Genomic DNA, 27466 nt, shown 5'->3' on the forward strand with positions numbered 1-27466 from the left:
AGCCACCTACGTGTGGTATTTCTGTTATAGCAGCACTAGATGATTAAGACACATACTAACACAGTCAAACTAAATTTCAGGTTAATGGCATCTGGTTCCATTACTCCTACACCACATTTTGCCTCTTCATGTCAATATAATTCCTTGAGAGAGCTTCATTTGTCTATGGCCCTTTTCCCTCTCCCAGATACTCCTAATATATCCATGACCAGAGCTGAGAAGAACAAAGATATGAAGTAATCAGGAAAGAAAACAGAACACCCCATTTCAGTCCCTGACAGTTTATCCAGTATCTGATTTATAAAAACTTATCAGTGATGACAGCAGGTTAAGGAAGATCACTAGTGAAATGAAATCAAGATATGAATGACTATTAAAATATGTGGCAAACTTAGAACATAATGATTTCAATTAGAAAGTTTCTGTCCCTCTCATATCAGGGGAAGAAAAAACTTACAAGTTAAGTTTCAAACAGTTAAGCTGTTAAAAGACATCAGTACTGTGACGGCTTTTCTGGTAACACCATATGACAAATCAGAAATAAGTTAATGATACAGAAAACCAGTACTTGGAAGAAATTTGGAGAATGGTTTCTTACTTCTGGGTTATAAGGTCATTTCAAGATGTGGGAGAACCTACATTAACAATTTATCAACTCCTTTATTGGCTAATATCTTTTCCAAAGACGGTCTGTAAATTAAAGTTTCCAAACGTCTCGCTTCAAAAGCCAAACGGTAAATTTTATTAAATATACTTACTGGTGGTTTGAGTGGATGCAGAAATTATCTGTACTTGTTCAGATGATCCTGTCTGAATTAAAAATGAATATATAAATAAAGAAGCTCCTGATATATAACCAAGAAGACCTATTTACTAAATAATTGCTCTTACTTGGTTACTGTTGGATTCCACAGTAATAGAGTCAACTCCAATGGCTCTTTCTGCAGCAAATTGGACATGAAGGATCTCCTGGGCTTGACCTACAATAGCCCTCAATTCTTCTACAAATTTTTCTTTCTCAATTTCCAGCACAAAGTTATCTTCAACCTGCCAAAAAAGTAATTCTAATTATGAAAATGAACTTAGTTTCTTCAAAATTAAATATTGCATCAATGATGACCACAATGAAGAACAATTTTAAAATTGAACATTTAGGTCCAAATGCCACAACAGAGTTAACAAACACAAGTAATAAAATGCCACACAACACATTAAATTATTGTTTCTATTTTGACAACCCCCCCATATATCTATCAGTTTGTCGTATTGTGGGGGCTTGTATGTTGCTGTGATGCTGGAAGCTATGCCAGTGGTATTCAAATATCAGCAGGGTCAACCATGGTGGACAGGTTTCAGCTGAGCTTCCAGACTAAGACAGACTAGGAAGAAGGACCCGGAGGTCTAATTCTGAAGAGAGTTAGCCAGTGAAAACCTTATGAATAGCAGCGGAACACTGTCTGATACAGTGCTGGAAGATGAGCCCTTCAGGTTGGAAGGCACTCAAAAGATGACTGGGGAAGAGCTGCTTCCTCAAAGTAGAGTAGACCTTAATGATATGGATGTAGTCAAGCTTTTGAGACCTTCATTTGCTGATGTGCCATGACTCAAAATGAGAAGAAACCACTGCAAACATCCATTAATAATCAGAACCTGGTATGTACAAAGTATGAATCGAGGAAAAATGAAAATTATCAAAAATGAAATGGAATACATAAAGATCGATATCCTAGGCATTGAACTGGACTGGTATTGGTCATTTTGAATCAGACAATCACATGGTCTACTATGCCGGGAATGAAAACTTGAAGAGGAATGGCATTATATTCATCGTCAGAAAGAACAGTTCGAGATCTATCCTGAAGTACAACACTGTCAATGATAGGATAATATCCATACAGCTACGAGAAAGACCAGTTAATACAACTATTTTTCATTCAAATTTTCACATCAACAACTAAGGACAAAGATGAAGAAATTGAAGATTTTTATCAAATTGTGCAGCCTGAAATTGATGGAACATGCAACAGAATGCACTGATAATTACTGATGATGGGAATGCAAAACTTGTAAACAACGGTGAAGGCTAAGTAGTTGGAAAAGATGGCCTTATTGAGTAGAAACCATGCTTGAGATCACATGACTTAATTTTGCAAGACCAATGACTTCTTCACTGCAGATACCTTTTTAAACCAACATAAACGGCGACTATACACAGAGACCTTGCCGGATGGAATACAAAGGAATCAAATCAACTACATCTGTAGAAAGAGATGATGGAAAAGCTCAATATCATCAGTCAGAACAAGGCCGGGGCAGACTGCAGATCAGACAATCACTTACTCATATGCAAGTTTAAGTTGAAACTGAAGAAAATTACTAGTCCATGAGAGCCAAAATACAACCTTGAGCATATTCCACCTGAATTTAGAGACCATCTCAAGAATAGATTTGACATGTTCAACACTGATGACCAAAGACCAGATGAATTGTGGAATGACATCAAGGACATCATACATGAAGAAAGCTAGAGGTCATTAAAAAGACAGGAGAGAAAGAAAAGACCTAAATGGATATCAGAAGAGACTCTGAAACTTGCTCTTGAATGTCGAGTACCTAAAGCAAAAGGAAGAAATGATAAAGTAAAAGAGCTGAACAGAAGATTTCAAAGACTCAAGAAGACAAAGTAAAGTATTATGATGACGTGTGCAAAGACCGGGAGATGGAAAACCAAAAGGGACAAAAACTCTTGGCATTTCTCAAGCTGAAAGAACTGAAGAAAAAATTCAAGCTTGGAGTTGCAATACTGAACGATTCTATGGAGAAAATATTAAATGATGCAGGAGGCATCAAAAGAAGCTGGAGGGAATACACAGAGACACTACACCAAAAAGAACTGGTCGATGTTCAACCATTTCAGGAAGTAACATGTGATCAGGAACTGATGGTACTGAAGGAAGAGGAGCAAGCTTCACTGAAGGCATTAGCGAAAAACTGGGCTCTGGGAACTGACAGAATACCAACTGAGAAGTTTTAACAAATGGATGCAGCGCTAGGTGTGCTCACTTGTCTATGCCAAGAATTTGAAAGCCAGTTACCTGGCCAATCAACTGGAAGAGACCCATATTTATGTCCATTCCCAAGAAAGGTGATCCAACCGAATGCGGAAATTAGTGAACAATATCATTAATATCACATGCAAACAAAAGTTTGCTGAAGATCATTCAAAAGTGGCTGCAGCAGTATATCAAGAGGAAATTGACAGAAATTCAAGCCGGATGTAGAAGAGGACATAGAACTGGGGATATCACTGCTGATGTCAGTCAGGTGGATCCAGGCTGAAAGCAGAGAATACCAGAAAGATGTTTACCTGTGTAAAGGCATTCGACTGTGTAGATCAGAACAAATTATGGATAACATTGTGGAGAACAGGAATTCCGAACACTTAATTGTGCTCATGAGGAATCTGTACATAGATCAAGAGGCAGTTGTTCGGACAGAACAAGAGGATACTGATTGGTTTAAAGTCAGGAAACCTGTGCATCAGGGTTGTATCCTTTCACCACACCTATTCAATCTGTATGCTGAGCAAATAATCCAAGAAGCTGGACTATATGAAGAACGGGGCATTAAGGATTGGAGGAAGATTCATTAACAACCTGTGTTATGCAGATGACACCACCTTGCTTGCTGAAAGTGAACAGGACTTGAAGTACTTACTGATGAAGCTCAAAGACCACAGCTTCAGTGTGGATTACACCTCAACATAAAACCAAAATCCTCACAACTGGACCAATAAACAACATCATGATAAATGGAGAAAAGATTGAGGTTGTCAAGGATTTCATTTTACTTGGATCCACAATAAACGTCCATAGCAGCAGCAGTAATGAAATCAAAAGATGCATTGCATCAGACAAATCTGCTGCAAAAGACCTCTTTAAAGAGTTGAAAAGCAAAGATGTCACCTTGAGGACTAAGGTGCGCCTGACCCAAGCCATGGTGTTTTCAATCACCTCTCATACATGTGAAAGCTGGACAATGAATAAGAAAGACTAAAGAAGAACTGACATCTTTGAATTGTGGTGTTGGTGAAGAAAACTGAATATACCATGAACTGCCAAAAGAACGAACAATCCTGCCTTGGAAGAAGTACAACCAGAATGTTCCTTAGAAGGAAGGATGGTGAGAATACGTCTCATATACTTTGGACATGTTATGAGGAGGGATCAGTCCCTGGGGAGTGACATCATGCTTGGTAAAGTAGAGGGTCAGCAAAAAAAAGAAGACCCTCAACGAGATGGATTGACACTGGCTGCAACAATGGGCTCAAGTAGAACAATGATTGTGAGGATGGCACACAACCAGGCAGTGTTTCATTCTCTTGTGCATAGGGTTGCTATGAGTTGGAAGAGACGTGGCACCTAACAACAACAATAACAACAATTTTGACACCACAGACACTTGTGAGATTGGCAATACCTATTAAAGAAATCAGCATTAAAAAAAAATCTAGGGTTGTATATATGGCTTGGAAACCCTGCTGGTGCAGTGGTTAAGAGCTAAGGCTGCTAACCAGAGCTATGGCTGCTAACCAAAATGAAAAAAAAAAAAAGGAAGGCGGTTTGAATTCCATCAGGCACTCGGAAACATTATGGGAAGTTCTACTCTATCCTATAGGGTCTCTATGATTCGGAATTGACTCAACGGCAACAAGTTTGGTTTTTGATATATGGATTGTCATTTGAAGACCATAACTGAGACAACGTATATGTTTAAAATTAGGATGGCTAAACTCAAAAGCTTTTAAATCACAAAATCAAACACCTCAAAAGATGTTAAAAAATGGTCCAGAACATCTTATATGAGGATTAAACATTCATGGGAAACACCCATGAAGAGAAAGTTCAGAAAATACTGTGTTTAACATGAGGCAGAACTGACATAATGATTAACATTTAAAATGTTTAATTCTGCTTGACAAGGAATGCATATTCAATGAAAATTGGCAGTAAGAAAAACATTTATACATTCTCCCTGCCACCCTAGCCCAAACTCAACAAAAAAGGGGAAAATACTAACTGAAGCCTAACAATTCAAAGAGGGCCCCTGGTGATGCAGTCATTAAGCACCCAGCTGCTAACCAAAAAGTTAGTGGTTCAAACCCACCAGTTACTCCTTGGAAGAAAGATGCAGCAGTCTGCTTCTACAACCTTGGAAACCCGATGGGGCAGTTCAAACAATTCAAAGAAAATATGAAAACTAAATAAAATGATGAAATAATTTGAGCACCTATATGCAGGATGTTAGTACACATTAGACTCATCCAGGGAGCTTTACAAACTATTGAGGCTTAGGCCCCACTTCCATAGATTCAGCTTTAATTAGGGACTCAAAAAATGGGATTGTTTTTAAAAAGCTCTTCAGATGATTTTAACAAGCAGCCAGAAAGAACCACTCATCTAGATTATCTCTTAATGAGCTACCCCTCCTTTATATTTTCCAGATAAATAAATTTAATCCAGAGGAGATGTAGTGAGTCACCCTTGATCATAAACTCTTTGGCCTGTACAAAATTTAAAAAACAGGACACTAAAAAGAAGATGGCTCTGAATAAAAGGGGGGAGAGTTAGGGTGAAAAAGAGGCAGAAAATTCTGAAGGGAAATAGTTTCGCTTTATTGTACTTACCATATAGTCTGCAATATCCTCTGGAGCATCACCATCAACATCAAACTTAAAGGTGACCATCTTGTTGTTGTGTGTCTCCAGCTGACACTCCACCATGTTGTCTCCAGAGGTCGACACCTGAGCACAAACATTTTACCAGTTTAAATGTCATTGTCTTCTCCATGCAAATTGTGCAGGGAAGATCTAGATGAATTCACTACAATACATGGGGGAAATGGTTTAAATGGTTCAGAATCTAAAAAGATCGTTTTTCCCTTGGTGAAGTACTACCTAAACTGTCATTCTGTGACAAAGCTAAGAAGCTCAAATTACTTAGCAAAAAATGAGTTAGGAATGTGATCCTGTGTTAGTGGGAAAGAGAAGTGAACACAACTTTTTTTTTTCTTTTTCATTGTACTTTACATTAAGGTTTACAGAACAAATTACCTTCTCATTAAACAGTTAGTACACATACTGTTTTATGACATGGGTTAACAACCCCACAACATGTCAACACTCACCCTTCTCGACCTTGGTTCCCTATTACCAGCTTTCCTGTCACCTCCTGCCTTCTAGTCCTTGCCCCTGGGCTGTTGTGCCTCTTTGGTCTCGTTTTGTTTTATGGGCCTCTCTAATCTTTGGCTGAAGCATGAATCTCAAGAGTAGCTTTTAGGGTGTCTGGGAGCCATACTGTCGGGGTTTCTCCAGTCTCTGTAAGGCCAGTAAGTCTGGTCTCTTTTTTTGTGTAAGTTAGAGTTTTGTTCTACATTTTTTCCAGCTCTGTCTGGGACCCTTTATTGTGCTCCCTGTCAGAACAGTCAGTGGTGGTAGCCAGGTACCATTTCGCTGTACAGGACTCAGTCTGGTAGATGCTGTGGTAGTTGTGGTACATTAGTCCTTTGGACTAATCTTTCCCTTGTTTCTTCAGTTTTCTTCATTCTGTCTTGCTCCCAAAGGGGTGAGACCAGTGGAGTACGTTAGATGGCCGCACACAGGCTTTTAAGACTCCAGATGCTACTCGTCAAAGTAGAATGTAGAACATGTTCTTCATAAACTATGCCAATTGAGCTAGATGTTCCCAGAGAACACAGTCCCCATAGCCCTCATCCCAGCAATTCAGTCCCTCAGGGAGTTTGGATGTGTCTATGGAGCTTCCATGACCTTGCCTTGTACGGGTTGTGCTGGCTTTCTCAGAATTGTGCACTGTTTTACCCTTCACCAAAGTCACCATTTATCTATTGTCTATTTAGTGTTTTTCATCCCCGTTCCTCCCCTCCCTCTTAACCATCAAAGATTCTTTTTGTGTGTAAACTTTTTCATGAGTTTTTACAGTAATGGTCTCATACAATATTTGTCCTTTTGTGATTGACTTATTTCACTCAGTATAATGCCCTCCAGATTCATTCATGTTATGAGATGCTTCACAGATTCATCATGGTTCTTAATCGTTGTGTAATACTCCATTCCATGTATGTACCATAGTTTCTTTATCCATTCATCTGTTCATGGGCATCTAGGTTGTTTCCATCTTTTTGCTATTGTGAACAATGCTGCAATGAACATGGGTGTGCATGTCTCTATTCGTGTGACGACTCTTAGTTCTCTAGGATATATTTCCAGGAGGAAGACTGCTGGATCATATGGTATTTCTATTTCTAGCTTTCTAAGGAAGCGCCATATCATTTTCCAAAATGGTTTATCATTTTCCATTCCCACCAGCAATGCATAAGAGTTCCAATCTCCCCGCACCCTCTCCAACATTTGTTATTTTCTGTTTTTTTTATTCGAGCCAGTAATGCTGGAGTGAGATGGTATCTCATTGTGGTTTTGATTTGTATTTCTCTAATGGCTAGTGATCTCTAGCATTTCCTCATGTGTCTGTTAGCCACTTGAATGGCTTGTTTGGTGAAGTGTCTGTTCATTTCCTTCACCCATTTTTTAATTCGATTATTTATCTTTCTGTTGTAGAGGTGCTGGATTTTCCTATAGATTAGAGAGATTAGACCTTTGTCTGATTTGTACTAGCCAAAATTTTTTCCTAGTCTTTAGGTGCTCTTTTAACTCTGTCTGTAAATTCTTTTGATGAGCATAAGTGTTTAATTTTTAGAAGATCCCAGTTACCTAGTTTATCTTCTGGAGTTTGGAGTTTGTGTGTTGTTGGCTATGGATTGTATCCTGTTAATGCCGAGTATTAGTGTCTCTAGTGTTGATCCTATTTTTTATTTTACAAACTTTATTAGTTTTTTGCTTTATATTTGGGTCTTTGATCCATTTTGAATTAGTTTTTGTGTATGGTGTGAGATATGGGTCCTGTTTCATTTTTTTGCAGGTGGGCATCCAGTTTTGCCAATGGCATTTATTAAAAAGACTATCTTTTCCCCATCTGATGGACTTTGGGCCCTTGTCGAAGATCAGGTGACCACAGGCGGATGGGTTGACATCTGGGTTATCAATTCTGTTCCATTGATCAAGGTATCTGTCGTTGTACCAGTACCAAGCTGTTCTGACTACCGTAGCTGTATAGTAGGTTCTGAGGTCAGGTTCTGTGAGTCCTCCTATTTTATTCTTCTTCTGCAACAGTGCTTTACTTATCTGGGGTCTCTTATCTTCCCATATAAAATCAATGATTAGTTTTTACATCTCTTTAAAGAATGTTGTTGGTATTTGGATTGGGATTGCACTGTATTTGTGAATACCTTTGGGTAGAAATGTCATTTTCACAATGTTGAGTCTACCTAGCCATGGGCATGTTATGTTTCTCCATTTATGTAGGTCTCTTTTGGTTTCTTGCAGTCGTGTTTTGTAGTTTTCATTGTATAGGGAGTCTTTGGGATTCCTATGTATAGTATCATATTATCTGCAATAAGGGACAGTTTTACTCCTTCATTACCAATTTGGATGGTTTTTTATTTTTCTTGCTTTATTGCTCTAGCTGGGACTTCCAGAACAATGTTAAATAGGAGTGGTGATAAAGGGCATCCTTGTCTTGTTCCTGTTCTCAAGGGGAATGTTTTTAGTCTCTCGCCATTAAGAATGATGCTGGAGGTTGGTTTTGCATAGATGCGCCATATTATGTTGAGAAATTTCCCTTTTATACCTATTTAATTGGGAGTTTTTATCAGGAATGGGTGTTGGACTTTCTCGAACGCCTTTTCTCCATTACTGAGGTGATCATGTGATTCTTTTCTTTCATTTTATTTATGTGGTTTATTACACTGACTGATTTTCTAATGTGTCCACCTTGCATATCTAATATGAATCCTACTGGGTTGTGGTGTCTTAATTCTTTGATATGATGCTGAATTCTATTGGCTAGAATTTTGTTGAGAATTTTTGCATCTATATTGATAAGATATATTGATAAGAGATATTGCTCTATAATTTTCTTTTTCTGTGACGTCTTTGCCTTGTTTTGGTATCAGGGTTATGCTGGCTTCATAGAATGAATTCGGAAGTATCCCTTCCTTCTGTATGTTCTGAAATATTTTGAGTAGCACTGGTGTAAGCTCTTCTCTGAATGTTTGGTAGAATTCTCTAGTGAAACCATCTGGGCCAGGGCTTTTTTTTTGTTGGAAGTTTTTTTAAATTACCTTTTCAATTTCTTCTCTTGTTATAAGTCTGTTCAGATTTTCAATATCGATTTGTGTTAGTTTGGGTTGGTAGTGTGTTTCTAGAAATTTGTCCATTTCCTCTAGGTTTTCAAATGTGTTGGAGTCTAGTTTTTCATAATACTCTGTCATGATCCATTTTAATTCAGTTGGGTCTGCTGTAATATCCCCCATTTCATTTATTTGGGTTATTTCTGTTCTCTCCCATTTTTCTTTTGTCAATTTTGTCAGTGGCTTGTCGATTTGGTTGATCCTTTTAAAGAACAAACTTTTGGTTTTGTTGATTCTATTGTTTTCCTATTCACTATTTCATTTATTTCTGCTCTGATTTTCATTATTTCCTCTCTTGTGGTGGCTGTGGGCTTCTTTTGCTGTTCTCTATTTGTTTGAGTTGTGAAGCTAATGTTTTGCTTTTGTCCGTTTCTTCGTTTCTGATGCGTGCATGTATTGCTATAAATTGACCTCTGAGGGCTGCCTTTGCTGTGTCCTAAAGGTTTTGGTATGATGCATTTTCATTCTCATTTGATTCTAGGAATTTTTTAATTTCATCTCGGATTTCTTCCATTACCCAGTGATTTTAAAGAAGGGTGTTATTCAGTTTCCATGGAACTGAGTTTTTTTTTTCTTTGCTCTTCCTGTTGTTAATTTCTACTTTGATGGTGTTGCAGTCAGGGAAGATACTTTGTATTACTTCAATGTTTTGGATTTGTTGAAGGTTTCTCTGTGCCCTAATATGTGGTCTCTTCTGGAGAATGTTCCATGTGTGTTGGAAGGGAATGTGTACCTTGCAGTTGTTGGGTGGAGTGTCCTATATATGTCTATGAAGTCAAGGTGGCTGATTGTGCCCTTTAGCTCTTCTGTATTTTTGTTGGGATTCTTTCTAGATAAAACACAACTTTTTAAGAAAGGAAAAAAAGTAAAAAATCACTATACTTATGGACAATGAAAACATCTAAATAAAGTCATTCACTTCCAAAACTCTCTCACCCCCACAAATGACTCTTTAGGAGAAGAAGTTGCACCATAAGAGAAATATAAACTAGTCCAACCTTTCTAGAAACCGACATAGCAACATACATTTAGAAACTTTAAAAATCGTTATATTCCTCAATAAGAAGTCATAGGAGCAGACTCGAGCAATTGGAATGAAGAGTGGGGGACCTGGAGGACAAGGGAATTGACACCAATATACCTGAAATAAATCAGATAAAAGAATTAAAAAAAATGAAGAAACCCTAAGAATCATGTGGGACACTATCAAGAAGAATAACTCGGGTGTGCTTGGAGTCCCAGAACAGGGAGGGATAACAGAAAATACAGAGAGGATAGCTGAAGATCTGTCGGCAGAAAACTTCCCTGACATCATGAAAGACGAAAGGATATCTATCCAAGATGCTCACTGAACCCCGTATAAGATTGATCAAAAAAGAAAATCACCAAGACATATTATCATCAAACTTGCCAAAACCAAAGATAAAGAGAAAATTTTAAAAGCAGTCAGGGATAAAAGAAAGGTCTCCTACAAAGGAGAATCAGTAAGTTCAGACTATTCAGCAGAAACCATGCAGTCCCGAAGGCAATGGGTTGACATATATAGAGCACTGAAGGAGAAAAACTGCCAGCCAAGGATCATATATCTAGCAAAACTCTCTCTCAAATAAAAAAATATTAAGGTGAAATTAAAACATTTACAGATAAACACAAGCTTAGAGAATTTGCAAAAACCAAACCAAAGCTACAAGAAATACTAAAGGAAATTGGTCAGAAAATCAATAATATCAGATACCAACACAACACAAGGTCACAGAACAGAACATTCTGATATCAACTCAAATAGGGAAATCTCAAAAACAAATTAAGATTAATTTTAAAAAGAAAAAAATACTCAAAACAGGGAATCATTGAAGTCAATATGTAAAAGATCACAATAATCAAAAAGAGGGACTAAATACAGGAGGCATAGAACTGCCAAATGGAGAGGGAAACAAGGCGATATAGGACAATACGAGTTAGGTTTTCACTTAGAAAAACAGGGGTAAATATTAAGGTAACCACAAAGAGGTATAACAACTCCATAACTCAAAATAAAACCAAGAAAAACATAATGACTCAGCAAACAGAAATTCAATTACTATGAATATGAGGAACACATAATTTACAATGGAAAACGTCTCAGCACAAAAAATAAGTGGAAAAATGAAATTGTCAACAACGCACATAGAAAGGCATCAAAATAACAGCACTAAAAAAAAACACATACTTATCTATAATTATGCTGAATGTAAATGGACTAAATGCACCAATAAAGAGACAGAGAATCTCAGACTGGATAAAGAAACACGGTCCGTCTATATGCTGCCTACAAGAGACAGACCTTAGACTTAGAGACACAAACAAACTAAAACTCAAAGGATGGAAAAAATATATCAGGCAAACAACAAACAAAAAAGAGCAGGAGTAACAATATTAATTTCGGACAAAATAGACATTAAAGTTAAATCCACCACAAAGGATAAAGAAGGACACTACATAATGATAAAAGGGACAATTGATCAGGAAGATATAACCATACTAAATATTTATGCACCCAATGACAGGGCTGCAAGATACATAAAACAAACTTTAACAGAACTGAAAAGTGAGATGGACACCTCCACAATTATAGTAGGAGACTTCGACACACCACTTTCGGAGAAGGACAGGACTTCCAGTAAGAAGCTCAATAGAGACACAGAAGACCTAATTGCTACAATCAATCAACTTGACCTCCAAAAAACACAAAATAATAAATGTTGGAGAGGCGGCGGAGAGATTGGAACTCTTACAAACTGCTGGTGGGAATGTAAAATGGTACAACCACTTTGGAAATCTATCTGGCGTTATCTTAAACAGAAATAGAACTACCATACAACCCAGAAATCCCACTCTTCGGAACATACCCTAGAGAAATAAGAGCCTTCACACGAACAGATATACGCACACCCATGTTTATTGCAGCTCTGTTTACAATAGCAAAAAGCTGGAAGCAGCCAAGGTGTCCATCAATGGATGAATGGTTAAATAAATTATGGTATATTCACACAATGGAATACTATGCATCGATAAAGAACAGTCAGGAATCTTTGAAACGTTTCATAACATGGAGGAACCTGGAAGGCATTATGCTGAGTGAAATTAGTCAGAGGCAAAAGGACAAATATCGTATAAGACCACTATTATAAGATCTTGAGAAATAGTATAAACTGAGAAGAACACATACTTTTGTGGTTACGAAGGGGGGTGTGAGTGAGGGTGGGAAAGGATTATTTACTGATTAGTTATATAAGAACTACTTTAGGTGAAGGGAAGGACAATACTCAATACACGGAAGATCAGCTCAACTGGACTGGACCAAAAGCAAAGAAGTTTCCGGGATAAACTGAATGCTTCAAAGGTCAGCGAAGCAAGGGTGGGGGTTCGGGGACTTCTAAGTCAATTGGCAAAATAATTCTATTATGAAAACATTCTACATCCCACTTTGAAGTGTGGTGTCTGGGGTCTTAAATGCTAACAAGCGGCCATCTAAGATGCATCAATTGGTCTCAACCCAGCTGGAGCAAAGGAGAATGAAGAACACCAAGGTCACACAATAACTATGAGCCCAAGAGACAAAAAGGGCCACATGAACAGAGACTTACATCATCCTGAAACCAGAAGAACTAGATGGTGCCCGGCCACAACCGATGACTGCCCTGACAGGGAGCACAACAGAGAACCCCTGAGGGAGCAGGAGAACAGTGGGATGCAGACCCCAAATTTTCATAAAAAGACCAGACTTAATGGTCTGACTGAGACTAGAAGAATCCCGGCGGTCATGGTCCCCAAACCTTCTTTTGGCCCAGGACAGGAACCATTCCCGAAGAGAACTCATCAGACATGGAAGGGACTGGACAATGGGTTGGAGAGAGATGCTGATGAAGAGTGAGCTACTTGTATCAGGTGGACACTTGAGACTGTGTGGGCATCTCCTGTCGAGGGGAGATGGGAGGGTAGAGAGGGTTAGAAACTGGCAAAATCGTCACAAAAGGAGAGACTGGAAGGAGGAAGCTGGCTGACTCATTAGAGGGAAAGTAAGTGGGAGTATGGAGTAAGGTATATATAAGCTTATATGTGACAGACTGACTTGATTTGTAAACTTTCACTTAAATCACAATAAAAATTATTTTTTAAAAATTGTTATATTCTTTGACGCGCTGATTCCACTTACAAATCTATCATAAGGAAATAATCAATAGATGTATGCAGAGGCAGGGCCAAGATGGCGGAATAGGCAGAAGCTTCCAACGACCCCTCTTACAACAAAGACCCCCCCGAAAATACTGAAACGATTATATTTCTGACAAGCTAGGAGCCCTGAACAGCAAAGGCAAAGTTAGAAAATGGAATGAGCGGCAGGGGGAGGGAGAGATGATTCAGAAGCGAAGAGGACTTGTTGGACATGAATCACTAGGATCCCTCAGGTACCACTCCCAGGAGTGGCTGCGGCAGGCGAGTGGTAGCGTTCGATTCCATTTTCCTCAGGGAGAAGCAGCCAGCCACACAGTGTACTCTCACCTCCGGAACCAGAAAAGAATGGCACTCTCGGGAAAAACTAAGTACTTGCGGATATTTTACCATGCCCCCTGCCCCCAAGCCGGCTTCAGAGGCTGTTGATTCCCCTGGGCCAGAGATAGGCCCTATTGAGTGCTGGGAACCATTCAACCGGCCTTCGAGAAGGAAAAAATTCACAACTGGGGGAAAAGACAATTTGCCACCTCCACTAACCTGAGGATTTCAGGACAGAAGCGGCTCCTATCCAGACATAAACGGTCCGTAACTTTGAATACCCTTCCCCTCTGCATGGACATGTGTGGGCCTATTTTGGGAGATTAGGCCCTTCTTCACAGACTGCAACTGTTTCAGCTGGGCAGTAGAGAGGTGGGTGTTTGATGTTTGACATTGCTTTGCCTACTAAACAGGATTCTCACCTATGCACATCAGGGGCCTAAGGACTGGTGGCTCCACTCAGGTCGCCCAGCCTCCTGCAACAGGGGTCCAAGGATAACTGGTACCTCCCAGTCCTTACAACCAAAAACACTGGGTGCCCATGGTCCGTCTTCACAACACACCCACCTCTACACTCTAGGGAACAGGAATGTGCTTTCCTCAGAGACACTAGGGAGATGATTCTCAGCCCCAAGCCTTGTTCAGTGCGTGATCCCCTGCTGAAACTGGATACCGGTACCTACGCCAAACACCCCTACCCTCTAATACCGTAGGGCAGAGCCTGTACCACACACCAGAGCTGAATCCATACAAGAAAAGTGAATGGACTCCAAGACTGATATATCTGATAACAGCTCTAGCCATCTGGTGACAGGAAGTCAGAGCTTCAAAGGCAAAAATAATCAAGCTAGCTCACTAAAGCAATCCACTTGGGCATATCAAAGCAAAATAAACAAGCTATCATAAAATAAGTAAACATAAAATTAATATAACTTACAGATGGCTCAGAGACAACAGTCAGTATCAAATCACATAAATAAACAGACCATGTCTGGTTCAACAAGCTCTCAAAACAAAGAATCAAGTGATCTACTAGATGAAAGTGCCTTCCTTGCATTACTGGATGCAGAATACAAAAGATTAATACACACAATCCTTCAAGAGATCAGGCAATACGCAGAACAAGCCACGGAACACACAGATAAGGCAGCTGAAGAAATTAAAAAGGTGATTCAAGAAAATAATGAAAAATTTAACAACCTGCAAAAATCCATAGACAGCAATCAGACATTCAGAACTAGCAATCAAATTACAGAATTAGACAATTCAATAGAAAGTCAGAGGAGAAGAACTGAGGAATGGGAAGGCAAAATTGGTAAGCTTGAAGATAAAGCACCTGGCACCAATATTTGAAGAAAAATCAGATAAAAGAATTTTAAAAAATGAAGAAAGCTTAAGAACCACGTGGTACTCTATCAAGAGAAATAACCAACCTAGGAGTGGCTGGAGTACCAGAACAGGGAGGGATAGCAGAAAATACAGAGAGAATTGCTGCAGACTTGTTGGCAGAAAACTTCCCTGATATCATGAAAGATTAGAAGATATCTATCCAAGATGCTCATCAAACTCCACATAAGGTAGATTTTAAAAGAAAGTCACCAAGGAATATTATAATAAAACTTGCCAAAACCAAAGACAAAGAGGGAATTTTAAGCAGCAAGGGATAAATGAAAAGTCACCCACAAAGGAGAGTCAATACGAATAAGCTTGGACTACTTGGCAGAAACCACGCAGGCAAGAAGGGAATGGGGTGACTTATATAAAGCATTGAAGAAAAAATCTTCCAGCCAAGAATCATATATCCAGCAAAACTGCCTCTCAATTATGAAGGTGAATTCAGGACATTTCCAGATAAACAGAAGTTTAGGGAATTTGCAAAAACCAAATCAAATCCATAAGAAATACTAAAGGGAGTTCTTTGGTTAGAAAATCAATAACATCAGGTATCAACCCAAGACTAGGACATTGGACAGAGCAATCAGATGTCAACCCAGACAGGGAAATCACAAAAATAAATCAAGATAAAAAAACACTCAAAACAGGGAAACAGCTTTGGTATCATGTAAAAGAAGACAACATTAAAACAACAAAGAGGGACTAAGAAATGTAGTCACAGATCTTTCATATGGAGAGGAAGACAAGGCAATATAAAGGAATAAAGGACAGCTTTAAACGTAGAAAAGCAGTGGTAAATATTAAGGTATCCACAAAGGAGATTAACTATCCTATGCATCAAAATAAAATACAGCAAAAAATAATGACTCAGCAGAAAAAAAAAATCAACAAAAGCGAGTAAGAGGAAAAGACAACATATAAACTACTCAGCACAAAAAATTAAGTGGAAAAAGAAACTGTCAACAACACGCAAAAAAAGACATCAAAATGACAGCACTAAATTCATACTTATCCATAATTATGCTGAATGTACATGGACTAATTGCACCAATAAAGGGACAGAGACTGGCAGGATAGATAAGAAAACACAATCTGTCTATATGCTGCCTATGAGAGACACATCTTAGACTTGGGGACACAAAGAAACCAAAATTCTAAGGATGGAAAAGAATATCTCAAGCAAACAACAATCAAAAATGAGCAGGAGTGGCAATATTAATTTCTGACAAAACAGACATTAAAGTTCAATCCCCCACAAAGTGTAAGAAAGGACACTATATAATGATCAAAGGGACAATATATCAGGAGTATATACCCATATTAAATATTTATGCACCCAATGACAGGGCTGCATTTGCATAGAGCAAACTCTAACAGGATTGAAAAGTGAGATACACAGCGCCACAATTATAGTAGAAGACTTCAACTCACCACTTTTGGTGAAGATCAGGACATCCAGAAAAAGCTCAATAAAGACACGGAAGACCTAAATGCCTAAATCAACCAACTTGACCTTATAGACATAGACAGAACACTCCACCCAAACAGCAACCAAGTATACTTTCTTTTCTAGTGCACATGGAACATTCTCTAGAATAGACCACGTAGTAGGTCATAAAGCAAGCCTTAGCAGAATCCAAAACACTGATTACAAAGCATCTTCTCTATCCATAAGGCCATAAAAGTAGAAATCAATAAGAGAAAAAGCTGGAAAAAGAAATCAAACACTTGGAAATAGAACAACACCCTGCTCAAAAAAGACTGGTTATAGAAGACATTAAGGATGGAATAAAGATTTTTACTGAATCCAATGACAATGAAAACATATCCTATCGGAACCACTGGCACACAGAGAAAGCAGTAATCACAGGTCAATTTATATGAACAAATGCACACCTACAAAAAGAGCATAGGCCCAAAATCCATGAATTATCGCTAAACCTTGAACAAATAGAAAGAGAGCAACAAAAGAAACCTTCAGGCACCAGAAGAAAGCAAATAATAAAAATTAGAGCAGAATTAAATGAAATAGAAAACAGAAAAACAATCGAAATTAACAAGACCAAAAGCTGGTTCTTTGAAAAAATTAACAAAATTGATAAACCACTGGCCAAACTGACAAAAGAAAAACAGAAGAGGAGGCAAATAACCCAAATAAGAAATGAGATGGGCGATATTACAACTGACCCAACTGAAAATGAAAGAATCATATCAGATAACTAGGAAAAATTGTATTCTGACAAATTTGTAAACCTAGAAGAAATGGATAAATTTCTACAAACACACTGCCTGCCTAAACTAACAAAAACAGAGGTAGAACAACTAAATAGACCCATACCAAAAGAAGAGATTGAAAAGGTAATCAAAAAACTCTCAACAAAAAAAGCCCTGGTCCAGACGGCTTCACTGCAGAGTTCTACCAAACATTCAGAGAAGAATTAACACCTCTACTACTAAAGGTATTTCAGAGCATAGGAAAGGACGGAACACTCCCAAACTCATTCTTTGAAGGCAGCGTATCCCTGATATCAAAACCAGGTAAGGACACCACAAAAAAAGAAAATTACAGACCTATATCCCTCATGAACTTAGATATAAAAACCCTCAACAGAATTCAACTACATATTAAGAAAATAATTCACAATGACCAAGTGGGATTCATACCAGGTATGCAGGGATGGTTGTACATTACAAAAACAATTAATGTAATCCATCATGTAAATAAAACAAAAGACAAGAATCACATGATTTTATGAATTTCTGCAGAAAAGGCATTTGACAAAGTTCAACACCCATTCATGATAAAAACTCTCAGCAAAACAGGAATAGAAGGAAAATTCCTCAACAGAATAAAGGGCACTTTTACAAAGCCAACATCATCCTAAATGGAGAGAGTCTGAAAGCATTCCGCTTGAGATCGGGAACCAGACAAGGATGCCTGTTATCACCACTCTTATTCAGCATTGTGTTTTACGTCCTAGCCAGAGCAATTAGGCTAGATAAAGAAATAAATGGCATCCAGATTGGCAAGGAAAAAGTAAAATTATCTCCTTTTGCAGAGGACATGATCTTATACACAGAAAACTTTAAAGAATCCACAGGAAAACTACTGAAACTAATAGTGCAGCAGAGCATCCAGATACAAGATAGACATACAAAAATCAGTTGGATTCCTCTACACTAACAAAAAGAACATCGAAGAGGAAATCGCCAAATCAATACGATTTACAGTAGCCCCCAGGAAGATAAAATACTTAGGAATAAATCTTACCAGAGGTGTAAAAGACTTATACAAAGAAAACTGCAAAACACTTCTACAAGAAACTAAAAGAGACCTACATAATTGGAAAAACATACCTTGCTCATGGATAGGAAGGCTTAACGTTGTAAAAATGTCTATTCTACCAAAAGCGATCTATAGATACAATGCAATTATGATCCAAATTCCAATCATATTTTTTAATGAGATTGAGAAAGAAATCATCAACTTCATATGGAAGGGAAAGTGGCCCCGAATAAATAAAGCATTACTGAATAAGAAAAACAAATTGGGAAGCCTCACTCTACCTGATTTTAGAACCTATTACACCGTCACAAGAAACCCTGTTGGCGTACTGGTTAAGTGGTACAGATGCTAACCAAGAGGTCGGGAGTTCGAATCCGCCAGGTGCTCCTTGGAAACTCTATCGGGCAGTTCTGCTCTGTCCTAGAGGGTCGCTATGAGTCAGAATCAACTCGACGGCAGTGGGCCTTAGGTTTTAGTATACCACCACAGTAGTCAAAACAGCCTGGTACTGATAAAACTACAAATACACAGACCAACGGAACAGAATTGAGAATCCAGACATAAATCCATCCACATATGAGCAGTTGATATTTGACAAAGGCCCTAAGTCAATTAAATGGGGGAAAAGACAGTCTTTTTTAACACATGGTGCTGGCATAACTGGATATCCACCTATAAAAAAATGAAACAAGACTCACACCTCACACCATGCACATAAATAAACCCAAAATGGATCAAAGACCTTAACATAAAATCTCAAATGATAAAGTTCACGGAAGAAAAAATAGGGACGTTAGGAGCCCTAATACATGGCATCAACAGTATATAAAACATGACTAACAATGCAGAAGAGAAACTAGATAACTGGTAAGTCCTAAAAATCAAACACATATGCTTATCCAAAGACTTCACCAAAAGAGTAAAAAGAGGACCTACAGACTGGGAAAAAGTTTTTAGCTATGACATTTCCGATAAGAGCCTGATCTCTAAAATCTACATGATACTGCAAAAACTTACCTACAAAAAGACAAACAACCCAATTGAAAAATGGGCTAAATATATGAACAGGCACTTCACTAAAGAAGACATTCAGGTAGCTAACAGATACATGAGGAAATGCTCACGATCATTAGCCATTAGAGAAATGCAGATCAAAACTACAATGAGATACCATCTCACCCCAACAAGGCTGAGATTAATCCAAAAAACACAAAATAATAAATGTTGGAGAGGTTGTGGAGAGTCTGGAACACTTATACACTGCTGGTGGGAATGTAAAATGGTACAACCCCTTTGGAAATCGATTTGGTGCTTCCTTAAAAAGCTAGAAATACAACTGCTATACGATCCAGCAATCCTACTCCTTAGAATATATCCTAGAGAAATAAGAGCCTTTACATGAACAGACATGCACACCTATGTTCATTGCAGCACTGTTTACAATAGCAAAAAGATGGAAGCAGCCAAGGTGCCCTTCAACGGATGAATGGATAAATTATGGTATATTCACACAATGGAATACTATGCATCAATAATGAACAATGATGAATCCATGAAATATTTCATAACATGGAAGAATCTGGAAGGCATTATGCTGAATGAAATTAGTTGCAAAAGGACAAATATTGTATAAGACCACTATTATAAGGACTCAAGAAATAGTTTAAACAGAAGAAAATATTCTTTGATGGTTAGGAGAGGGGGGAGGGAGGTTAAGAGGGAGGGTATACACTAATTAGATAGTAGGTAAGAACTACTTTAGGTGAAGGGAAAGACATCACACAATACAGGAGAGGTCAGCACATCTGTACTAAACCAAAAACAAAGAAGTTTCCTGAGTAAACTGAATGCTTTGAAGGCCAGTGTAGCAGGGGCGGGGGTTTGGGAACCACAGTTTCAGGCAACATCTTGGTCAACTGGCATAATAAAATCTATTAAGAAAACATTCTGCCTCCCACTTTGGAGAGTGGCGTCTGGAGTCTTAAATGCTAGCAAGCACCCAGCTAATATGCATCAGTTGGTCTCAACTTACCTGGATCAAAGGAGAATGAAGAACACCAAAGACACAAGGTAATTATGAGCCCAGGAGTCAGAAAGGGCCACATAAACTAGAGGCTACATCAGCCTGAGACCAGAAGAACTAGATGGTGCCCAGCTACAGCCGATGACTGCCCTGACAGGAAACACAACAGAGAACCCCTGAGGGAGGAAGAGAGCAGTGGGATGCAGACCCCAAATTCTCATAAAAAGACCAGACTTAACGGTCTGACTGAGACTAGAAGGACCCCAGCGGTCATGGTCCCCAGACCTTCTGTTAGCCCAAGACAGGAACATTCCCAAAGGAACTCTCCAGACAAGGACTGGACTGGACAATGGGATAGAAAATGGTACTGGTGAAGAATGAGCTTCTTGGATCAAGTAGACACATGAGGCTATGTTGGCTTCTCCTGTCTGGAGGGGAGATGAGTGGGCAGAGGGGGCCAGATGCTCATCGAATGGACACGAAAAAAAAGAGTGGAGGGAAGGAGTGTGCTCTCGAAAAAAAAGAGTGGAGGGAAGGAGTGCGCTCTCTCATTAGGGGGAGAGCATTTTGGAGTATATAGCAAGGTGTATATAAATTTTTGTACAAGAGACTAATTTGATTTGTAAACTTTCGCTTAAAGCATAATAAAAATTAAAAAAATAGATATATAGTAAGATTTGTGTTCAAGGATATGTGCTACAGAGGGAGAGAGAAAGTTAGCCAGAAAAAGAAGGTAGACTGGCAGAAAGAACCTATGTGAGGAATAACATAACACTTCTGTGAAATGGAGTATCTAATGTAGCCACTTAAAATACCATGTTATTGAAAAATTACTTTATGACACAATAAAATGTACTATATGCATATATATATGTAAAGTTTCAAAAAAGGCAGGATATAAAATTGCACGTGAGTTTAAACATCCATTCAAAATTGGTTATACATATGGGCTTTAAAGTATAATCTGAGTTCAGATCTATCATTTGCTAGAACTTTAGGCAAATTATTTTACATCTATGAACTTTAGTGTCTTCGTTTGTGCAGAAGAGTATATTACCACCGACCATACAGGGCTACTGAAAAATTAAACGTATAACATTTGCAGTGCCTTTCCCCCCCCAGTTGCCACTAAGTTGATTTTGACACATGGCGACTGACCTCATGTGTGTCAGTGTAGGCCTGTCAGAGTAGGGTTTTCAATAGCTGATTTTTTCAAACTAGATGGCCAGGCCTTTCTTCCAAGGTACCTGCAGGTGGATCTGAACCACCAAACTTTCAATTAGCAGCTGAGTGCTTAACCATGTGCACAACCCAGATACTCCATTTGGGGTGTCTAGTACAGAAGAATTCAGTAAGTTTTTGCTACTATTATTATTAGTAGTATTACAATCTTAATCATGTAAAATGGTACTGATACATTAAAAAAAGAGATGGGAATAAAAAAAATGGGAGCTATCTCTGAATGGTGGGATTACAAGTGATTTTTATTTTCTTCCTTATATTTCTCCAAGTTTAACAATTAACACATAATACTTTTATCAGGAATTTTAATTTTTTTATTGTACTTTACATGAAGGTTACATAGCAAACTAGTTTCAAATTAAACAATTAATACACATACTGTTTTGCGGCATTGGTTGTCAACACCATGACATGTCAACCCTCTCCCCTTCTTGACCTTGGGTTCCCCATTACCAGCTTTCCTGTCCACTTCTGCCTTTTCGTCCTTGCCCCTCGGCTGGTTTGCCTATTTAGTCTTGTATTGTTTTATGGGCCTAATCTTTGGCTGAAGGGTGAACCTTAGCAGTGACTCCATTACAGGGTTGTAAGGCTATTCCGGGCCATACTATCGGAGTTTCTCCACTTTCTGTCTGACTAGTAAGTCTGGTCTATTGTGTGCATGTGTTAGAATTTTTTCTACATTTTTTTCTACTTCTGTCCAGGTCCCTCGATTGTGATCCCTGTCATAGCAATTGGTGGTGGCAGCCAGGCACCATCTAGTTGTGCTGGACTCAGTCTGGTGGAGGCTGTGGTAGTTGCGGTCCATTAGTCCTTTGGAATAATTTTTCTCGTGTGTCTTTGGCTTTCTTCATTCTCCCTTGCTCCAGATGGAGTGAGACCAGTAGAATATCTTAGATAGCCGCTCACAAGCTTTTAAGACACCAGATGCTACTCACCAAGGTAGAATGTAGAACATTTGCTTTATAAACTATGTTATGCCAATTGATCTACATGGTCTCCACAGATCTCAGCGCAGTAATTAGTTCCCTGAGGGAGTTCGGATGTGTCTGTGAATCCTTCATGATCTTGCCCTGGACAACTTGTGCTGGCTTCCCACGTATTGTGTCTTCTCCTTCACCAAAGTTACCACATATCTATTGTCTATTTAGTGTTTTTCTCTCCCACCCACCCCCCCTTGTAACCATCAAAGATTTGTTTCTTTTTGTGTGTAAACCTTTTCATGAGTTTTTATAGTAGTGGTCTCATACAGTATTTGTTCTTTTTTGATTGACTTATTTCACTCAGCATAATGCCCTCTAGATTCATTCAAGTGTGACATGCTTCGCAGATTCATCATTATTCCACAGCATTGCATAGTATTCAACTGTGTGTTCATACCATAGTTTGTTTATCCATTCATCTGTTGATGGGCATCTAGGTTGTTTCCATCTTTTTGCTATTGTTAACAATGCTGCAATGAACAATGGCGTACATATGTTTATTAGTGTGACAGCTCTTATTTCTAGGATATATTCCGAGGAGTGGGGTTGCTAGATTGTATGATATTTCTATTTCCAGCTCTTTAAGGAAGCACCACATTGTTTTCCAAAATGGTTTTTATCATTCTACATTCATACCAGCAGTGCTTAAAGTTCCAATCTCCCCACAGCCTCTCCAAAATTTTCATTTTCTATTTTTTTGGTTTATGCCAGTGTCATGGATTATGTCCCCCCCCCCACCCCAAAACTTGTGTATTAACTTGGTTAGGCCATGATTCCCAGTATTCTGTGGTTGTCTTCCATTTTGTGATTGTGATTTTATGTTAAAGAAGATTAGTGTGGGATTGCAACACCCTTACCAGTTCACATCCCTGATCCAATCATAAAGGGAGTTTCCCTGCTAGTGGACTGCACCACCTGTTATCTCTCAAGAGATACTTATGGTGGAACTACTGACCTTTGGAACACTTGCCCAAGCAGGGCAGATGCAGGTTTAAGACCCCAGAGGCAGAGAGGCCAGGAAACAGAAGCTGAAGAGACAAGGAACATAAGAAGCCGAGCTGCCTCAGTCTCAAATGGTATGGCCATGACCTCAGGGGTGGAGCCATGGCCTCTGGTGTTTCTAAGGATGGAGTTGCCATTCAAATGGACTAGGAGAATGGTGCACCTAAAGCCTAGGCAGCAGAGTTGCTGTCACAGTGGGCCTGGAAGGCGGAGGTCAAGCCCAGGGCCAAAAGGCCTCCACTCAGAATCCAGAGAGTATGGCCAATACCTAGAGTCTAGAGAGCAGGGTCATTGTGTAAATTGTCTCAGAGAACAAAGAATTACTTTATGCCTTCTTTCCCTCCAATTTCTCCTATTTGTAATGGAAATGTCTAGCTTGTGCCTATTCTACCATTGTATTTTAGAAGCAGATAATTTGTATTATAGATTTCACAGATGGAAGAGGAATGTTCGGATTTTGGACTTGGAGTTAAGACTTTTGCTATGATATGATGGGATGAATATGATTTGCATTTTGCAAGAACATGATTTTCTGGGTGCCAAAGGGTCATGTCATGGACTAAATTATGTCCCCCCCACAAAATGTATGTATTAACTTGGTTAGGCCATGATTCCTAGTACTCTGTGGTTGTCCTCCATTTTGTGATTGTAATTTAATGTTAAAGAGGATTAGGGTGGCATTGTAACACCCTTACCAGCTCACATCCCTGATCTAATACAAAGGAAGTTTCCCTGGTGTGTGGCCTGCACTGCCTTTTATCTCTGAAGAGAAAAGGGGAGCTAGCAGAGAGTTGGGGACCTCATACCATCAAGAAAGCAGCACCGAGAGCAGAGCACCTGAGAAGCTCCTCGACCAGGGGGAGATTGAGGACAAAGACCTTCCTCCAGAGCTGACCAAGAAAGAAAGCCTTCCCCTGGAGCCGATGCCCTGAATTTGGACTTTTAGCCTACTTTACTGTGAGGAAATAAATTTCTCTTTGTTAAAGCCATCCACTTGTGTTATTTCTGTTATAGCAGCACTAGGTAAGACACCCAGTAATGCCTGGGTGAGATGGTATCTCATTGTGGTTTTGATTTGCATTTCTCTAATGGCTACTGGTAATGAGCATTTCCAGGTGCTTGAATGACTTTTTGGTGAAGTACCTGTTCATAGCCTTTGCCTATTTTTGAATTGGATTATTTGTCTTTTTGTTATAAAGGTGTTGGACTTTCCTACAGATTTTAGAGATTAGACTTTTGTCTGATTTGTAATAGCCAAATTTTTGTTCCCAGTCTGTAGGTCCTCTTTTTACTCTTTTGGTGAAGTCTTTTCATGAATGTTAAGTGTTTAATTTTTAAGATCCCAGTTATCTAGCTTATCTTCTGGTGTCTGTGTATTGTTGGTCATGGTTTATATCCTGTTAATGCCGTATATTAGGGCCTCTAGCATTGCCCCTATTTTTTCTTCTATGATCTTTATACTTTTTGGTTTTATATTCAGGTCTCTGATCCACCATTAGTTTTTGTGTATTGTGTGAGGTATGGGTCCTGTTTCATTTTTTTACAGGTGGACATGTAGTTTTGCAAGAACCATTTGTTTAAAAGACTGTCTTTTCCCTTTTTTTCCACATTTGATGGACTTTGGGCCTTTGTCGAAGATCAGGTGACTGTAGGTGGATGGATTTACATCTGAATTATCAATTCTCTTCCATTGGTCAATGTGTCCGTCGTTGTACCAGTACCAGGCTGTTTTGACTACCATAGCTGTATAGTAGGTTCTGAGGTCAGGTATTGCAAGTCCTCCTACTTTACTCTTCTGCAATAGTGCTTTACTTATCTGGGGCCTATTCCCTTCCCATATAAAGAAAATGGTAACTTTTCCCATCTCTTTAAAGAAAGCTGTGGGTATTTTCATTGGGATTACATTGTATTTGTAGATTGCTTTGGGTAGAATAGGGTCACTATGAGTTGGAATCGACTTGACGGCACTGGGATTTTTGGTTTGGGTAGAACTGACATTTTCACAATGTTAAGTCTACCCATCCATGAGCATGGTATCTTTTTCAACTTATGTAGGTCGCTATTGGTTTCTTGGAATAGTGTTTTGTAGTTCTCTTTGTATAGGTCTTTTACATCCCTGGTTAGGTTTATTCCTGGTGGCGAAGTGGTTAAGACCTCAGGCTGCTAACTAAAAGTTGGCAATTCAAATTCACCAGCCGCTCCTTGGAAATCATATGGGGCAGTTCTACTCTGTCCTATAGGGTTGTTATAAGTCAGAATCGACTCAATGGCACACAACAACAACAACATAAATGGTATCAAATTTCTTGATTTTCTTTTCGTAGTTCTCTTTATTGGTGTAAAGGAATCCAACTGATCTTTATATGTTTATCTTGTATCCTGCTGCTCTGCTGAATCTATTAGTTTCGGTAGTTTTCTCGTGCAGTCTTTTGGGTTTTCTATGTATAGTATCATATCATCCGCACATAGTTTTACTTCTTCCTTACCAATTCTGATGTTCTTTCTTTTTCTTGCCTTATGGCTTGAGCTAGGACTTTCAACACAATGTTAAATAGGAGTGGTGATAAAGGGTATCCTTGTCTTGTTCCTGTACTCAAGGGGAATGTTTTCAGCCTCTCTGCATTAAGAATGATGTCAGCTGTTGGTTCTGTATAGACGTCCTTTTTGTGTTGAGGAATTTCCCTTCAATGCCTATTTTATTAGGAGTTTTTACAAGGAATGGGTGTTGGACTTTGTTGATGCCTTTTCTCTGTCAATTGAGATGATCATGGGATTCTTTTACTTCTTTTTATTTATGTGGTTTATTACACTGATTTTCTAATTGTGAACCATCCTTGCATAAAAGGTATGAATCCCAGTTGGTCGCAGTGTATTATTTTTTTGATATGATGGTACATTGTATTGGTTACACTTTTGTTGACAATTTTTGCATCTATATTCATGAGAGATATTGGTCTGTCATTTGCTTTCTTTGTGGTGTCTTTGCCTGGTTTTGGTATCAGGGTTATTATGCTGGCTTCGCAGAATGAATTCAGAAGTATCTCTTCCTTTTCTATGTTCTGAAATATTTAGAATAGCACTGATTTAAGCTTTTCTCTGAATGTTTGGTAGAATTACCAAGTGAAACCATCTGGGCCAGGGCTTCTTTTGTTGGGTGTTTTTTTAATTATTATTATTACCTTTTCAATCTCTTCTCTTGTTGTGGGTCTGTTCAGATTTTCTTCACTTTGTGTTAGTTTGCGTAGGTAGTGTGTTTCTCGGAATTTGTCCATGTCCACTAGGTTTTCAAATTTGTTGGAGTATAGTTTTTCATAGCACTCTGTTACGATCCTTTTTATTTCAGTTGGGTCTGTTTTAGTATCCCCTATTTCATTTCTTATTTGGGTTATTTGTATCTTTTCCTGTTTTTCTTTAAGTGAGCATTGACTTTTTATTTAATCTTTCATTTATTGTGCTTTAAGTGAAAGTTTATGAATCAAATCAATATCTCAGACAAAAACTTATACACACCTTGCTAGGTACTCCTAGCTACTCTCCTCCTGAGATAGCACACTCCTCCTCTCCACCCTGTACTCCCCGTGACCATTCAACCAGCTACTGTCCCTGTCTGCATTCTCATCTTACCTCCAGACAGAAGCTGCCCACATAGTCTCGTGTCTACTTGAGCCAAGAAGCTCACTC

At 38.7% G+C, this 27466-nt stretch overlaps 1 protein-coding gene across 1 annotated transcript in view; it reads right to left on the reverse strand.

The window, feature by feature from the left end:
* Positions 1-781: 781 nt before the first annotated feature.
* Positions 782-27466, reverse strand: part of LOC111747763 (serine/threonine-protein kinase WNK3-like) — a 37981-nt gene continuing 11296 nt past the window's right edge. Inside the window, exons 4-5 of the mRNA XM_023539341.2 lie at positions 5687-5803; positions 782-1047 (exon numbers count right to left, since the gene is read on the reverse strand). Of these exons, the coding sequence (XP_023395109.2) occupies positions 874-1047; positions 5687-5803 (291 nt within the window). The 3' untranslated portion in view covers positions 782-873. The remainder of the gene's footprint in view (positions 1048-5686; positions 5804-27466) is intronic.

The sequence above is a fragment of the Loxodonta africana genome, chromosome X, assembly GCF_030014295.1.
Source record: "Loxodonta africana isolate mLoxAfr1 chromosome X, mLoxAfr1.hap2, whole genome shotgun sequence".
NCBI classification, from domain to species: domain Eukaryota; kingdom Metazoa; phylum Chordata; class Mammalia; order Proboscidea; family Elephantidae; genus Loxodonta; species Loxodonta africana.